General features: G+C 43.8%; 2 protein-coding genes across 2 annotated transcripts in view; both read left to right on the plus strand.

Moving 5' to 3' along the window:
- MERTK (MER proto-oncogene, tyrosine kinase) overlaps nucleotides 1–1714 on the plus strand; it is a 111400-nt gene extending 109686 nt beyond the window's left edge. The window contains exon 19 of the mRNA XM_027129042.1: nucleotides 817–1714. Coding sequence (XP_026984843.1) covers nucleotides 817–1330 — 514 coding nt within the window. The 3' untranslated portion in view covers nucleotides 1331–1714. The remainder of the gene's footprint in view (nucleotides 1–816) is intronic.
- A 13190-nt stretch (nucleotides 1715–14904) lies between these two features.
- Nucleotides 14905–18495, plus strand: part of TMEM87B (transmembrane protein 87B) — a 47772-nt gene continuing 44181 nt past the window's right edge. Inside the window, exons 1-2 of the mRNA XM_027129043.1 lie at nucleotides 14905–15151; nucleotides 18071–18131. Coding sequence (XP_026984844.1) covers nucleotides 14993–15151; nucleotides 18071–18131 — 220 coding nt within the window. The 5' untranslated portion in view covers nucleotides 14905–14992. The remainder of the gene's footprint in view (nucleotides 15152–18070; nucleotides 18132–18495) is intronic.

The following is an 18495-nucleotide window of genomic DNA, read 5'->3' on the forward strand; positions in this document are numbered from 1 at the left end:
GTTCTCATCACCCCCAGGATCCTGATACATCCTTTGGGTGACATCCAAAGCAACTTTCCTAAAATTATCATCTGGTCATGGGAACGCACCGAAGCACAATCTTTCTGTGGTTCCCCCTTGGCCACAGGGTAGAACCTAAACCTGTCAGGGTCTGACCCATGGCAAGCAGGGCTGCTCAGTGGTTAAGAACATGGGCTCTGGCGTCAGACACTCTTTGATGTGGGTCACAGCTTCACCCTCGCCCTGGGGCCAAGCATCACGCTCTCAGGATCCTCCTCTGTAAAATGGGGATCACAGTACCTGTGTGTGGGCTCGTGCTGCCAAGCAGGCTAGTGTCTCTAAAAGTACCTTACACGATGGCTGTCGGATAGTAGATGCCGATGACAGGTCAGCGGTTATTACTTTTACTGGAGGAGGTCGAAGTCACGGAGAAGAGCAGGGGCCCCAGAGCCTTTCTCCTTCACGGAGCAGCAGCAGGTGGCCAAGGTTCAGCAGCCCTACGCGTGCCACGAAGCTGCGGCCGCCTCAAATCGGGGCTGTCCCAGCCCAGGGCTCACCTGCCGCTGTCACAGCACTGCCCTTATTCTTCACACACCTGCCCACGCCAGCCCCCCTCTCGATTTCATGCCTCGAGCCTCCCAAGGCCTGGAACGATGGTGAGTGTGGAGCTGGTGCCGACACCTGTCTGCTCCCAGGACCCCCTCCCCTCCCCCTCCCCCCAGCCCCTCCACTCCCACCTGAGTGGGAGAAGCAGGGGCGGATTGCACTTGGGCTGTACGTGCTGTGCCAGGAGATAACACTCTTCTTTGCTTCTAGGTATGAAGTCATGCACTCTTGCTGGAGAGCTGAGCCCTTGGACCGCCCCACGTTTTCAATGCTGAGGCTGCAGCTAGAAAAGCTCTTGGAAAGCCTGCCTGAAGTTCAGAACGAAGCCGACATCATTTACGTCAACACACAGTTTCCGGGGAGCTGCGAGGGCCCAGCCGAGGGCTCGGCACTTGCTCAGCTGGACGTGAACATCCATCCCGACTTGGTCACTGCTTCTTGCACACCCGGCGCCACCGTCAGCGTGGTCACCGCAGAAATCCATGACAACAGACCTCACGAGGGAAGGTACATCCTGAACGGGGTCAGCGAGGGCTGGGAAGAGCAGGCTCCTGCTGCCCCGGCGACGGGGACGGCGGGAAGGAACGGTGTTTTACTGGAGGACAGGCTGGTAAGGAATGGGGTCTCCTGGTCCCAGTCCAGCACGCTGCCCTTGGGGAGCCCAGCGTCAGATGAACTCTTATTTGCCAACGACTCCTCAGAAGACTCGGAAGTCCTCATGTGAGGAGAGCTGAGACACATTCCCAAATCCTGGAAATTCCTCCATACGAGAACCCACATACACTCGATGTTTTTGGTATATGTCTTCCTTACCAAGTCAATGCCCTGGCCCAAAAGCACCACGTGAATGTTGTCAAGTAAGTCATCGTTTAGAATACATAACATATATTTATTTAAAGAGAAAATATCTATATGTATATGGTGGAAAGAGACAAAGATATTCTATTTTAATAAAAGATGACTTATGTCACTTTTCTGGATGATCTTAACATTTAAGCTCTAACAGCCCCATCTCCACAGCAGTTCCTAGATGTTCACGTTGGCACAAAGTTGTTTTTTTAAAGTTCTTTTCCTTTTTCATGACTATTAAATATTTGTAAAATAAAATGCCATATTTGCCTTTGCTTCTGCTCTTAAGAAAAATCTGGTATTCCCACCTGAATCATCTCTTTGATAAGAGAGATTCATTTCATATTTAAAGTTTTATAACTGATGAATTCTCCGATCTGGCTTCCTAATAAAATATGAATGAGGAAAGATGCGTGGTACTTACTTGAGACTTGGAAAGACATGGCCACTGGCTGCCTCAGTGCCTTTGCAAAGGAATTCCCTTGATGCGGGGCCCTCGATGCAATTGCTCTGACCACTTGACATTGTTTTTTTTAAAGATATGGAAAAACCACTCCAGAGAGCCCAAAGATGAAGAACAAAACAAAATATTAGAGGGTTGAAAAATACAATCTGAGTGGAAAGATTTCAAATAAATCGTAGAAGGGACTTCCCTGGTGGTCTAGTGGTTAGGACTCTGCCCTTCCACTGCAGGAGGCACAGGTTCAATCCCTGATCAGGGAACTAAGATCCTGCATGCCACGTGGCATGGCCAAAAAAAAAAAAAATTCTAGAAGAGGGTCCAAGAAGTTAAGCACTTTTCTGTGGGAAGGCGAGACTCGTAGGAGGGAGACGCGGGCAGTGGACAGGGAACAAGCTCAGAGCTTAGGACCCCTGAGTTCACGTCCTGGCTCTGCTGGGTCATAACAGCCATTGCTGGTTGAGCACTTGTTATGTCTCAAGCACTTTATGTGAACTGTACATTAATATGTACATCATTAACGTGGGTACCAGTGCCATCATCACGCGTGGGCCAGGAAACAGAGGCTGGAAAGGTTGAGGGCCTGCTATGGCCCGTGTCTAGAGAGGGCGGGAGCTAGAATTCAGAACGAAGGAATCCAGTTCTAGCTGGCTCTAAGCATGTGATTTGGGGGTCTGCTCTAGAGCCTCTCGACCTTTTAACTTTTTTTAACAAACACATAGATAGCCCTTATTATGTGGCCAGGCCTGGCAGTCATTTAATCCTCATAACAACCCTACCAGGTAGGTACTACTGTTATTATCTCCATGTCACAGCTGGGCAGACTGAGGCAAGAGGAGGCTCACTTACTCTGCTAGTAAAGCAGTAGACTGATGTGGTCAGTTTCAGTGTTGATCCCTTCAGCCCCTGGGGCAGCCACGCAGGCGCAGGGCCACTGGCATCCCCAGGTGTGTTGCAATTGTGAGTAGCCTCACCCAAGCCACTGCAGCCTGCAGGGATCAGTGTGTGGCCCTCACAGTCTGGGTCCTGGTCCCGGATGCCAGCCCAGATGCCCCAGTCTCCAGGGTCTGCCAGCTCTATTGTTACTGTGAAATGCTCCAGACAAGAAAGTTCTGCGGGTTGGCGAGGAAACTGCATTGTTAGGAGAAATGCTAGCACCACATTTTATCCGTGAAAGGAAAAAAACAAAAGGCTGTTAGAGCCTAGAAAGATCATTTCTACTGTTGGACAATTTTGAATGGTTATTTGAAAATCCGTAGAAAATTTTTATTTTTTTACTTTGTGCAGATAAAGTTTCCTACTGGTGGTAACTATTGAGAATGTCTTGATCAGGAACTGACTGGCTAGTTTAAGCAAAAAAACCCAAGGTAAAAAGGTAGGTTTGTGGGGACTTCCCTGGTGGTCCAGTGGTTAGGACTCTGTGCTTCCACTGCAAGGGGCATGGGTTTGATCCCTGCTCAGGGAACTAAGATCCTGCAAGCCGTGCAGCTCCCCCCCCCCGCCAAAAAAAGGTATGTTCGGGACTTCCTGGTGGCACAGTGGTTAAGACTCTGTGCTCCCAATGCAGGGGGCCCGGGTTCGATCCCTGGTCAGGAAACTGCATCCCACATGCATGCTGCAACTAAGAGTTTGCATGCCACAACTAAGGAGCTGGTGATCCGCAACTAAGGAGCCAATGAGCCACAACTAAGAAGGCCGCCACTGCAACTAAGGAGCACACATGCCGCAGCTAAGGAGCCCATGAGCCACAACGAAGAAGCCCACCTGCTGCAACTAAGACCCAGCGCAACCAAATAAATAAATTAAATAAATATTTTTTTTTAAATGTATATTTGCATCTGTAAGATAAATAAGCAAATTGAAAAACATACTTGGGAGTTTCATACACATTTAATATTAAATATCTAAACTAATACACTTTGTGTTTTGTGTTTCTAATTTTAATTACATAATGTAAATAAATATACAATGAATAGGTCGTCAAACGCCCACAGCCCCCCAAATCCTGTCCAGTTTGCTCAGTATATGCCGTGTGGCCCGAGAAGGGCTGGAAAGCCTGGGCCAGTTCTGCTGTAGAGAGAAAGCTGTGACTTCCGGCTTTTCCTGAGACAGTAACAAACATGGCAGAGAAATTCACTTCAACCCCACAGCGATGCCCCAGGGCCTTGGGTAAATGGGGCGTGATGGGCAGAACTCCCATCCCAGCCTCCTTTTCCCAACAGGAGAATGGAGCCGGACTCCCCTCGTTCAGACACTCGCTGAGACGGTCGCTACCACCATGTTCTTCTCTCAGCCACGCTGGAATGTTTGAAAGAAGTAACTTTCAGAGGACCCGATCCCTGGCAAAGTCTTGTATAGACTTCTGAGCATGAACTGAACATAGCCCTTCAAGTTCTCTTTTGTATAAACTCAAATTACCTTTGTAAGTGACTCCTATGGGCCAAAAGTCTGGGAGAGAAAACAGGGAGAAACAAGACAGTCATTCTCTTCAGCCAGGCTGGGACAGGGCTGGGACAGGGCTGGGGAGAGCAAGAGAAATAAACAAATACCAGAAATACTTGTGACCTACAGGTGAGACTAGCTCTGCCTTGGGAGGGTTATTTTTTCCTCCCCTCCTTCCCTCCCTCCCTCACTCCCCTCCCCACCTCCCTCCTTTTTTCTTCTTTTTCCTTTCCTTCTCTTTTCTCCCCTCCTCCCCACCCCCCTTTCCATTCCTTTTTCTGGCCTTTCTTTCTGAGTAGAAAGGAGAAGTGAGAAGAATCAGGGCCTCAGGAGTCAGACCACGCAGCCAACAGCAAGGGCTAGACAGGAAGCAGTCCTGTGAGCATTCCTTGGGCAATCTTGGTCAGGTCACTTTGATCTCCCGGAGCCCAAGTGTCCATCAGTGTACAGTAGAGATTGCAACACCTCCTGCAACCCCCTGTAGGAAGGGGAGGTGGCAAGGTCCTTGAAAGGACCTTATGCTTGTTATCGAGGCTTCTCCCAATCAGAGGCTTCTCCCAATTTCATTGCTTATGCAGTACAAACTCACCATTTGTCATAGTAGAAATATTGTCCCTGATTATGTTATCAACCGCCTCCAAAATAACGCAAACTAATTCAAAAAAGAAAAGAAAAAGGGACTTCCCTTGTGGTCCAGTAGTAAAGAATCCACCTTCCAATGCAGGGGACGTGGGTTCGATCCCTGGTCCAACTGAGATCTCCCATGCCGCAGGGCAACTAAGCCCAGCATGCGACGACTATTGAACTCACACGCCTCAACTAGAGAGCCTGCATGCCATAAACTGCAAAGCCCACATGCTCTGGAGCCCTCGCGCCACAACTAGAGAGAGAAAAACCTGCACACTACAACTAGAGAGAAGCCCGAGCGCCATAACGAAGGATCCCACAACTAAGACCCAATGCAGCCAAAAAATAATAATAATAAGGAGAATAGAGAGAGAGAGAAAGAAGGGAGGCAGGAAGGGAGGGAGAGAGGAAGGAAGGGAGAAAGAGGGAGAGGAGAGGAGAGGAGAGGAGAGGAGAGGAGAGGAGAGGAGAAAGGAGAGGAGGAAAAGAAAAAGACTTAATCTTTGCCACTGATGCACACAGTAGGGGAAGTGGCCAGGGTGCAGGAGAGTGGTCCTCATCCCCCAGAGGACGGCACCTGCCTACACAGCGATGCCCAGATACCTCTCCTATCAGTCTCGTCCTGGAGTTTAGTTATTTGAGCTTCAGTGACCATTCTCTTTCCATATATGGGTGATGGCAAGCAGTGGTGACTTTACCAACAGGATTTGGGGACCTGAGGTGTCAGAGTGCCCTCCAGGGAGGAGGAGACCCTCCCTCTTCTTCCATGTCCCCCAGACCAAGCAGAGATTCCCTCTCAGGAAACAGGCCAAACCACAGCTCGTATCTTACAAATCAGGTCGATTCTGGCCAGACTTGTCCTGACTCATGAAAGTAAAGAATTTTGTAACTTCTCCTGGTAAATGAAAAAAGCAAGTTGGAACTTCTGCTGAGTTGGTAGGAAAGTAACTCACCCAAAAATAAACCAGTTATAACAGCAACTTAACTTCTCTAAAGACATTTAGGTACCTTGAGTGACAAATGGGAAAACGGGAAGTTTTGCTTTCTTTAATGAACATTTCAGTAACGTGTGATGTCTCTATATGTAGGTTTTATTTTCTCCCTTTTAAAGGTCTAAGAATAGAAGTAAAATTGCCAATCCTGTTTAACTTTAAAAAGCATGTCTAAATTACCTAACTTATTTGTATTTTAATGTAGTGATTATTTGCAGAAATTGTAACCCAAAGACCACTACTTTAGAATATTTTCATGTATAATATCTAGGATTCCATGCATAGATATTCGAAAGAGATGCTTGAGAATTATGTATATTAACCCTTCCTACCTCTTAAGGACACAATCATTTTAAATTAATCTGTGGATTTACTGAAACTGCACATCTACAAATTCTAACCAAAAAAGTATTTTTGAAAAAAGAAAAGTGTTTTTGAACATCAACCATGTGCGAATACAATCAACTCACCCATTCAACTGATACTCACTGAGAATATTAGTGACTATATTCTGAACAGAACTGGGACATTGGGATTTGCAAAGCACAGCAATCTAGACCTTGCTGTCTTGGATAACAGTCCAGAAGAGGGAATAGAAGGCTTCAAATGAATACTTTCTTTAAAGAATATTCCTCAGAGGGCTCTGACTTGCACATTTTATTGAAGTCTATTAATACCACGGTAAAGCAGATCAGCCAGGCCTGCAGATGCTGTCCAGACTCTGTAACAAACTTCAGAGCTAGATCAAACGCTTTTCCTGGAAGCAGGCTCCAAGGCCCAGCCCCATCTGACTTAAAATTAAAGGGCCATCAGCTGGAGTTTGAAAACCAAAATTCCATCATGTTACAAGTCTGAACAAGAGAATGCAGGCTGCTTCTTTAACTCCACGGAGTACTCCATGAGTACTTAACTCCACGAGGCTTGTTTTAACATAGTTTCTCCAGAGACAGAAGATAGTTTCTCATTCAAAAATGTGTGGTTCTCCAACTCTTTTTCTTCCTGTCGTTTAGGTGAGATTATCAGTGATGATCTACCTTCAGGTTCACTGATTCTTCCTTCTGCTGGCTCATGTCTGCTGTTGGGCCCTTCTAGTGAGTTTTTCATTTTAGTAATTGTATTTTTTCGACTCCAGAAGTTCCATTCAGTTATTTTCATAACTTCTCTTTCTTTATTGATATTCTCTATTTGATTTAAAAAAATGGTTTTCTTTCATTGTTTGAAGATATTTATAAATAGATGCTTTTTTACATAATAAAATGTCTGTTCAGTCCAACATCTGGATCCCTTCAGGGAAAGTTTCTATTGACTACTTTTTTCCTGTGTACACATTAATATTCTTGTTTATTTACCCATTTAATCTATTTCTGTTGAAACTGGATATTTCAGATCATATATTGCAACAACTATGGATTCTAATTTGTCTCTCCTTCCAGGGGTGGTTGTTATCACTGTTTCTTTAGGGGTTTGCCTGAACTAATCCTGTAGATTGCGTTTCTCCTGCAATGTTTGAACACTGGTGCCTCTGCTCAGTTGCTTTTTTAAAATTATTCGCATTTTTATTTTTAAGTCTGGCTTTTAAGGGGTCATCCGGGAGTCAAGCAGAGCTTAGTAGTAAGCCAGTCATTGATCAGACGTTGTACTTAAACATCTTGGGCCAATGAGGCCTCCACATTTTGTTTATGGATCTGTCTGTAGCTTGGATAATATATTCCAAGTTCAGGAAGTTTACAAGTCTGCCTGGCATTCCCAGTGTTTCTTGCTTAGCCAGTGATGAGTAGTTCACTAAACGTGAATGGATTAAATATTCCAATCCAAAACCACAGATCATCAATCTGGATAAAAGGAACTTTTATCCAGAATTTATACATAATTCTTACAACTCAACAGTAAAATGACAACCTAATTTTTATTTTTTCTTCCAGTTTTATAAAGATATAATTGACATACAGCACAGTATAAGTTTAAGGTGTACAGCATCATGATTTGACTTACACACATCATGAAATGATCACCACAATAAGTTTAGTGAACATCCGTCATCTCATATAGATACAAAATTAAAGAAATAGAAAAAAATGTTTTCCTTGTGTTGAGAACTCTTGGGATTTACTCACTGAACACATTTCATGTATAACGTTACATCCCTAGTACTTATTTATCTTATAACTGAAAGTGTGTACCTTTTGAATGCCTTCATCCAGTTCTGCCTCTCTCTACCCTCTACTTCTGGAAATCAGAAACCTAATCTCTTCTTCTATGAGTTTGTTTGTTTTTCAAGTATAATTGACCTACAACACTATGTTAGTTCCTGTTACACAACATTGTGATTTGATAATTCTATACATTTCAAAATGATCACCAGGATAAGTCTAGTTACCATGTGTCATCATACAAAGATATTACATATTTCTTAACTATATTTCCCACACTGTACATTTCATATCCATGGCTTATTTATTTTGCAACTGGAAGTTTGTACCTCTTAATCTCCCTCACCTATTTCTCTCCTCCCCGCCACCTCCCTCCCTTCTGGCAACCACCTGTTTATTCTCTGTATCTATGACTTTGTTTCTGTTTTGCTATATTTGTTCATTTGTTTTTTAGATTCCACATATAAGTGAAATCATACAGTATTTGTCTTATTCTGTCTGACTTACTTCACTAAGCATAATACCCTCTAGGTCCATCCATGTTGTTGCAAATGGCAAGATTTCATTAGTTTTTATGGCTAATATTCCATTGTGTATATATATATATATATGTATATATATATGTCACATCTTCTTTATCCATTCATCTATTAATGGGCACTTGGAAACACAAAGCACCACAAATAACCAAAACAATCTTGAGAAAGGAGAACAAAGCTGGAGGTATCATGCTTTCTGATTTCAAAATATAATACAGGGACTTCCCTGGTGGCGCAATGGTTAAGAATCCACCTGACAATTCAGGGGACAACGGTTCGAGCCCTGGTCTGGGAAGATCCCACATGCTGTGGAGCAATGAAGTCTGTGAACCACAACTACTGAGCCTGCGCTCTGGAGCCCATGAGCCACAACTACTGAAGCCCGTGCACTCTAGGGCCCACACACCACAACTACTGACCCCACATGCTGCAGCTACTGAAGCCTGCCCACAGGCCTACTAGAGCCTGTGCTCCACAACAAGAGAAGCCACTGCAATGAGAAGCCCACATACTGCGATAAAGAGTAGCCCCCACTCGCCACAACTAGAGAAAGCCTATGTGCAGCAACAAAGACCTAATACATCCAAAACAAAAAACAAAGCTACCATCATCAAAACAGTATGATATGTACCACAATGTTCATTGCAGCTCTATTTACAATAGCCAGGACATGGAAGCAACCTAAGCGTCCATCAACAGATGAATGGATAAAGAAGATGTGGCACATATATACAATGGAATATTACTCAGCCATAAAAAGAAATGAAATTGAGTTATTTGTAGTGAGGTGGATGGACCTAGAGTCTGTCATATAGAGTGAAGTAAGTCAGAAAGAGAAAAACAAATACTAACACATATATACAGAATCTAAAAAAAAAAATGGTTCTGAAGAACCTAGGGGCAGGACAGGAATAAAGACGCAGACGTAGAGAATGGACTTGAGGACACAGGGAGGGGGAAGGGTAAGCTGGGATGAAGTGAGAAAGTGGCATGGACTTATATATACTACCAAATGTAAAATAGATAGCTAGTGGGCGGCAGCCGCATAGCACAGGGAGATCAGCTCAGTGCTTTGTGACCACCCAGAGGGGTGGGATAGGGAGGGTGGGAGGGAGGGAGATGCAAGAGGGAAGAGATATGGGGACATATGTATATGTATAACTGATTCACTTTGTTATAAAGCAGAAACTGACACACCATTGTAAAGCAATTATACTCTAATAAAGATGTTTAAAAAATAAATAACATATATGCTGTTGTTATTATTTTGCTTAATAAAGATGATGTAAAGATAAATAAATAAATAACACATAAAAGCATTTGTTCTTTAATAATGTAAAATCCCTGTTGAGTCCTTTACCAGCAATCAAATGTGTGATACTTAGCACTAAGGCACACAGTGTTTGCTGACTAAGGTTTTAATGGCTTAAATTAGAGGTATATATAGCATCATCAATTGAAGTTGGAAGATGAAAACTCTGGATTAAAAAGCCATTTAGAGTAGACAGTAGTTTATATAAAATATCTTCAATCAGCTAGTGTCACCTACTGGTGAGGATTGGCTAGTGTTCTAGAAACGATTCTATTTCCTAGTGCTCTTGAATTTTAATGGTTGCATAAAAAGGGGTCTGTATGAAGCATTAGTAAACAATAAAACTTTGACACAATAGAAAAATATTTATATGATATACAAGTTTCTTGTGAAAAGCAACTGTTAGAAATTCAATCTAGCTAGTTACTTTGTAGAATGTTCCTCAATTTGAGTTTATCTGAGGTTTCCCCATGATTCAATTCAGGTGATGCATTTTTGGCAGGAATACCACAGAAGTGATGCTGCTTCTTTTCATGGCATCACAGTGTGAGACATATCATGTCAATTTGTCCCACTCTTTGTGATATTAACTTTGATCATTAAGGTGGTGTCTGCCAGGTTTCTCTACTATAAAATTACTATTTTCCCCTTTGTAATTAATATAGTTTGTGGCAGATACTTCCTCAACAAACTTTTACTAATTTTAGAATCCAATTGATGATTCTCTCTGAGTCAAGTGTAAGTATGACAGTTACCAAATGATGATTTCCTAACTCCATCATTCATTCTATATTTACTTGTTGGTGTCCTACTGTAAGGAAGAGGTTTTCTTTCTGTCCTATTTATTTAATCTTTTATGTATTATCATTATTTATTACTGATAATAGACATCTCAATAGGTGTGAGGTGATATCTCATTGTGATTTTTTAACATTTTTATTTATTTATTTATTTTTGATTGTGTTGGGTCTTCATTGCTATGCACGGGCTTTCTCTAGTTGTGTTGCGTGGGCTTCTCATTGTGGTGGCTTCTCTGGTTGCAAAGCATGGGCTCTAGGCGCACAGGCTTCAGTAGTTGTGGCACACTGGCTCAGTAGTTGTGGCTCGTGGGCTCTAGAGCGCAAGTTCAGTAGTTGTGGTGCACAGGCTTAGTTGCTCCGCGGCATGTGGGATCTTCCTGGACCAGGGCTCAAACCTGTGTCCCCTGTATTGGCAGGCGGATTCTTAACCACAGTACCACCAGGGAAGACCCTCATTGTGGTTTTAACTTTCATTTCCCTGATGATTAGTTATGTTCAGCATTTTTCATGTGCCCGTTAGCTATCTGTGTGTCTTCTTTGGAGAAATGTCTATTCTGGTGTTTTTCCCATTTTTTAAATTGGGCTATTTGTTGTTGGTTTTTTTGCTATTGAGTTGTATGAGTTCTTGTATATTTTGGATATTAACTCCTTATTGGATGTGTGGTTTGCAAGTAGTTTCATTCTATAGGTTGCTTTTCATTTTGTTGATGGTTTCCTTTCCTGTGCAGAGGCTTTTAGTGTGATGTAGTCCCACTATTTATTTTTGCTTTTGGTCCCAAATCCAAAAAATCGTTGCCGAGACTAATGTAAAGGAACTTAGCTCCTCCATTTTCGTCTAGGAGTTTTATGGTTTCAGCTCTATGACCAAGTCTTTAATCCATTTAGCATTGATTTTTGTGTATGGTGTAAGATAGGATCCATTCTTTTGCATATAGATATCCAGTTTTCCCAGTACCACTTATTGAAGAGACCGTTCTTTCCCCATTGTGTATTCTTGGAGACTTTGTAGAAAATTAATTGACCATTATGCAATGGTTTATTTCCAGGGTCTCTATTCTGTTCCATTGATCTATGTGTCTGTTTTATGCCAATAGCATACTGTTTTTTTTGGGGGCGGAGGGTTTTTTTTTTTACTGTAGCTTTGTAATATAGTTTTAAAAAATTTTATTGGAGTATAGTTGAGTTACAATGTTGTATTAGTTTCAGGTGTACAGCAAAGTGATTCAGTTATACATATACATATATTCATTCTTTTTCAGATTATTTTCTCATATAGGTTATCATACACTAGTGAGTAGAGTTCCCTGTACTATACAGTAGGTCCTCATTGGTTATCTATCTTATATATAGTAGTGTGTGTATGTTAATCCCAAGCTCCTGATTTATCCCTCTCCCCACATTTCCCCTTTGGTAACCATAAGTTTGTTTTCAATATCTGTACATATTTTTCTCTTTTGTAAATAACTACATTTGTATGTGATATAGTTTAAAATCAGGACGTGTGATGCCTCCAGCTTTCTTCTTCTTTCTCAAGATTGCATTGGCTATTTGAGGGTCTCCTGTGTTTCCATACAAATTTTAGGATTTTTCTGTTTCTGTGAAAAAATGGAATTTTGATAGGGATTGCACTGAAACTGTAGATCACTTTGGGGGGAATGGGCACTTTAACAATAATTCTTCCAATTCAGAAAACTTTTTCAATCATTTCTCTGTCATCAAGGGCTTTGTAGTTAATAGATGTTGTTTATCTACTTTCATTGACATCAAGCAAAGTTGCAAAAGTGCTTCTCCCTCAGTTCACACCCAGGGCTGCATGGAAGATCCTATTTATGACCAGCTGATAGAGAGGTTAAAAGCCTGAGCTTGGTACATAGGTGGATCGGCTCCATAGGTAGGGGCAAGTTGAAAAAGGATAGCAGCTGCACTCTAGTCTTGCTCAGGGGTGGCCTTGAAAGACAAAGGTGAGGAAGAAATCCTTCCAGTGTCCCCAGGGTGGGGCACAGGGACAGAGCTTTAGGCAACGCATCTGTTTATTCACTTTTTGTGGAAAGGGAAGTTGTCTGAAGTTTAAACATACATGGATTTATGGGCAGTGGTTAATGGCTTAGCCAGCTGGTCAGAAATCTGGGAGGAGAAAGATCAGAAGATTTGGGACAAGGATATCTGGGATAGAGGGATGTGAGTGGATCAACGGAAAAAGACACAAAGTGTCCTTTGTAAATAATATTGTACCAACAGGAGCACCTACAGTGGAAGAGGCATTAAATGGAGATGTGATGGTAGCCACCACCATTGCATCTTTTAAAGGCAGCACTAATTTCTGCCATTCCCCCCAGGAGACAATATGGTTTGGCCAGCAGGGCAGATTCAGAGGATTCTACCTGGACTTCCCCATTAAGACAGCTCTTATTCTAGACACCGAGGACCAGTGTAAGGTCATTTCAGCTACTCATTATGTATATTCCAATTATACAATCTGGAACCAGGATAATTACCACCACGTGGGTCTGTGGACCCAGTGGATCCAACTATGGGCCCAGATTCTATTTATTACCTGGCCCCTTATGCCTCTCATTCTAATAGGGAGCCAACACCAACTCAGACTGTGAGTCCAACACTCCTTGAATTGTTTGGGTATTCCTCTTTCCCCAATGTACAGTTACCTAAATAAATTACCCCTTTGTGAAGCCATGTAGTCCTGGATCTCCTCACTTTTCTCCTCTTCCAGATGGTCCACACCTCATTTGTTCCAGCCAGATACCTTGGTTCCAGCCTCAACTCCTCTCCTTCCTAAGCTCCAATATCTAATCAATCACCAAGGTCTTTTAATTTAAAATCTCCATCTCCCACATTTCTGGAATCCATCCAAATCTCTATTCTAATGGAAGCTTCTGTGGTTGAGGCCACCATCTCTGAATTACTGTAATTTATTCTTAACTGGTCATACAAAGTATTGAAATATTCTTAACTGATCATCTCATTGCCCTCCTTAACACAGTTTTCATATGACTGAGATTAACCAAAATAATCTGGTCACTTCATCCGCCTTGCTTAAAAACCATCATTACCCCTCTGATGTCTTAGACTAAAGTGTTTAGGAGGACCTGGATGTTCTGCTACTGTTTAAATATTCGCAGTCTTGCCACTGTCCATCTCACACCAATAACTAGTCATCTGGTAGGTCTTTCTGTTCCTCCAGGCCTTGGTGTAGTCTATTATTTCCACCCACATAGAAATGATCACAACTGCTTGCTGGGAAAAGCACGTATGGAATGCACGTGCAGTCTTTATTACACATTAGGCTCTCAGTAATTAGTCTAAATAAGTGACTAAGATGACTGATAAGGCCAGATCCTCTTGACTATAAATCGATCCTATTTTACGTTAATGACAATGTTAAACTAGGACTGTATTCTCCCTCTGGACATTATTTACATTTAATAATAAACTACTGTAGTTCTCTTTGACAGCAAGACATTTACTCAGGTTTCACAGTCAAAAATGCCTGGCGAAGTACACAGTTAAGACAGACCCAAGCTCTGCCCCTCTGAGCTTTAAGTAACCAGGCAACTTTGTTCTAAAAATCTTTAACCATCCTACCGACATTATACTCACAGTACTACGCCTTGGGTTCAACGGACCGGACCTCAAAGCACTTTCCAGGCACTTACCGTGAATTTAGAGAACAATTTATTTCCCCTGAGATGAGGGGGTTGGGGGACAAATGCAGAGGATTCAAGAAACTGAAATACACAGAGAAAAACCTTAGCTAGTAGCTCCATCCTATATTTCCCACTAAGCATTCGACCAGAGCCATGCGAATTCTGGGACCTCAGCTTCCCGCCTCGGGCTGAAGCCGCTTCCAGCGGGGACCTGATTTAGAGCCCCGCCTCCCCTCCGGCCCCGCCTCCTCCCCCCGGCCTGACTCTGAGCCCCGCCCATCTCCTCCACGCCCTCCCGGCCCCGCCTCCTCTCCCGGCTCCCCAACCCTGCCTGGCCCCGCCTTTATGCTCGGACCCCTCCCTCTAGCCCGCCCCCTTTCCTTTCCACTCTCTGGCCCCACCTCTAGCTCCACGCCCCGGCCGGCCCTGAGCCCCGCCTCCATGCCCCAGCCACAGTTCCCGGACCCGAACCCGCCCGGGGCGGAGCTGCACCTGGTGCGGGCCTGGGGCGTGGCGGGCGCCACGGAGCGCCAGGTGCGGCTTCCGCGTCAAGATGGCCGCCACCAGCTGGGCTGGGGTCTGGTTCTCATCCCGCGGCCGCCTTCCCGCCAGGCGCCCGCTGCTGCGAGTTGCCCTCTGCCTCCTGTGCTGGGGCCCGGCGGCTGTGGGCGCCGTCCCCGAGCTCGGGCTCTGGGCAGCGACGATCAATGACGTAAGTGGAGTGTCGGGACCCAGGCGAGGTGCTGCCCGGGCCCGCAGGTCCTCCCCGGGCTCTCTGGGCTCCAGGAGCCGGTCTCGGTCTTGTTGATCTGGCCGGGTCTGCCCCGGGTGCCCTGATACTTTCTCTGGGCTCTTTGCTCGGCGCGGGGAGCGCCCCCTCCTCCGGCCCGACCTGGGCTGTGGGGAGGATCAGTCAAGCTTGTGTGCTGGGGGATTGCTATCCCTTCTGAACCCTGTTCATGAGGATCACCATTCCCGAAGTCCTGGCCCCTCGCTCTTCTCCGACCTGCTCTGGCTAGATCAGGTCCTCGTTTATTCAGACCTGAGCCCTGAACCCCTCGGCACTCCTAAAGGCATCTTTGGATTTGACCTCTCCTCGTGCCCGGGTGCAGCCACAGGGCCGCACCCGTGTGGCCACAGGGTGGATTTTCCAGGGCTTCAGTTTCCGCATAAATTTAGAAGGAGCTTGTGCCTTTTTTTTTTCTTTCTTTCTTTAAATGAGAAGGGAACATGCAATAGTCACCCCACCCCTCTTTCCCTCTTCTTGGGTTCCTGACATCACAGCTCTGGGAGCGTGTGTGGGCGGGGGGCGGGGGCAGGATGTGTAATTAAGGGATGTTTGCAAGGCTTGTCTGGAGGCATGAGTGCGTGGAAACGCTTCCTTTCCAGGGCAGGTCATTTGAGAACTTGACATCCAGTAGTTACATGAGATGATGTGGGAGGAATGCAGAGGTAGAATTTTGGAAAGAAATTAAGGGATGTTTGCAAGGCTTGTCTGGAGGCATGAGTGTGTGGAAACGCTTCCTTTCCAGGGCAGGCCATTTGAGAACTTGACATCCAGTAGACATGAGATGATGTGGGAGGAATGCAGAGGTAGAATTTTGGAAAGATTTGCTGAAGAGAGACAGGAAATCGAAGAGGCCTTATCTCCTGCTTTTCTAGATTCAGAGGTTTCATCCAGCTCCGTTTGAGATGACTATTTTCCACATGTATGGAAACGATGTCCCAATTCTAAAGGCAAAACTTATATTTTGATTTCCTCAACCGGAAAGAGAAAGTACCAGAGGCTACAGATTCTTCCTATAACACAAAAGCTGCATAAAGGAAGGAGAGTACATATCTTTCTGAATCTTTAAGACCCAGTGCAACCATTTTTGCCAGGATTCTTCTGGGTTGGTGCCCTATTTTGTGCGCCAGTGATAGAGCCTGTGTATCTTCATCATTAAATTTCTCTGAACAGTAAAAAGCAAAACTCAGAGAACCACACTTACTGTTTGATGCTGCTTCTGTAGTGAGTAGGCAGTAGCATAAACTAAGTCCGAATAAGTTGGAAGTGAATCGGCTGCATACAGACTGCTTGACCATATCTGTAAAGATCTTTGCCAAGTATACTTTGGATGGTGAGATTCCAAAGGCCATGGGGAGAGAATGACTTTGCTTCCTGCGTGAGGAAGAAAAAATTACCTTTGGGTCCCACGTAATCTTTAGTCCTGTGTGATTCAGGACAGTAGCAATCCATAAAGCTCTTTGCAAAGAGTAGGCTGATTTTTTTTTTTTCCCCATTTCAAGTTGTCAAAACTTGTTCTTCAGAACAGGAAAGGAAAGTGGAGTTTTCTTTCATTTGTTCTGCAAATCTATCAAGAAATGGTTCTTTTTTTAAAATTTTTTTAATAATATATTCATTTATTTGGTTGTGCTGGGTCTTAGTTGCAGCATGCGGGATCTTTAGTTGCGGCATGAGACTCTTAGTTGTGGCATGAGGGATCGAGTTCCCTGACCAGGTGTCTGGTTTAGGGCAAGTGAGTGTGGACTGTCTATTGGACATCCAGTGGACATGACCTTTAGGTAATTGGGTATGTGGATGTGCAGCTCAGAGGAAGGGTCTGGGCCCTGGGTTTTATTGATGTTGAAACTGTTGAGGAGGGAGAAGAGGTTATCAAGAAAGAGCTGCTTGTCCTGTCAGTGTTTTTCTTTAATTCCTAACCACATGTTCGTTTATCGCAATCCCTTCTCACAGGATTTTTTTTCTTGGTGAGGGCAGACATTAAATAACTAGTGTAAGATTTCATTTTGGTTGTGGTACGGGTTGTGAGGAATGGGTCTTACAGACCGTGGAAGGGAGGGCCTGGCCTGGTGTGGGCTCCAGGGGAAGACACCCTGAGGAAAGGGATATTGGAACTGGGCTTTCAGGGGTAAGAAGGAAATAACTAGATAAAGAGAGCGACAGGGAGGGGATTTCAAGTCAGTTTCAAGTTGACTGCTAAGATCCTGAGGGCAGGAAGGAGTATCATGTTTTTGAGGACCTGCGAGAAAGGTGCAAGAGCGGTGGGCGGGGCCCTGTGAGCGGCAGTGAGATTTGGTCTCTTATAAAGAGACCGCGGCAAACCATAACTTAGGGAGAGGGTCAGTTGTTTTATCAGAAGTGCATTTATGTTGATACCACAAGAGCAGCTGCAGATGCACAGACAGGTTCTCCGTCTGAACAGCAGTCATCGTACAGTGGCAGCCGCACTCACCCGCCGTGTGTTGCTGGCCCCAGGAGCCTTCTGGAGCCTCACATCCACTGCAGGGAGTAGATTACATGAGACAGAGTTCTAAGCCAGTGAGTGATGTGATCAGATTTATGTTTTTAATGCCTTTTTTTTTTTTTTTTTGGCCGAGCCACGGGGCATGTGGGATCTTAGTTCCCCGACCAGGGATTGAACCTGTGCTCCCTGCAGTGGAAGCACGGAGTCTTAACCACTGGACTGCCGGGGAAGTCCCAGATTTACGTTTTCAAAGAATAATCACTCCAGGCATAGGAGTTAAAGGATTAGAACTATGTATTTTCCAGGATAAAACTATACTCTTAAACAGTAGAGAGAAATTTTTTTAACAAGAGCTTTCTGTATTTCTTTGTTTGTCATTATAGAAATCAGGACCTTTGATATTTAGGAAAACTATGTTTAACTCTACTGAGATCAAGTTTTCTGGTAAGTATAATAAACTAATATAACAGTAAAATAACAATAAATTATAAATGAGCAACATGTAGTATCAACTCATGCATTAATTTAACATAAACTAACATAACACATTGTAATATTATATATTTTAAACTAGGCAAATGTTTTTAAGTGATCCTAACCTTTTAAGGGTTTCTTTTGTTCCAGTCGGGTCATAGTTATTTTCAAGAATGAATTTTTCTGATCCTGTCTCAGAAAATGTAATGTGAATCATTCTTTATCATTCTTTAAAAATTATAGTTAAAACCTAGTAAAGAAGTCTTCAGCAAAAAAGTATTTGACCTCCAAAATTTGACTCTGAATCCCTTTTAAAATTCAGTAAATTCTTTTT

The sequence above is a fragment of the Aethalodelphis obliquidens genome, unplaced genomic scaffold (assembly GCF_003676395.1).
Source record: "Aethalodelphis obliquidens isolate GAN/ISIS:26980383/991018 unplaced genomic scaffold, ASM367639v1 scaffold35, whole genome shotgun sequence".
Taxonomy (NCBI): Eukaryota; Metazoa; Chordata; class Mammalia; order Artiodactyla; family Delphinidae; genus Aethalodelphis; species Aethalodelphis obliquidens.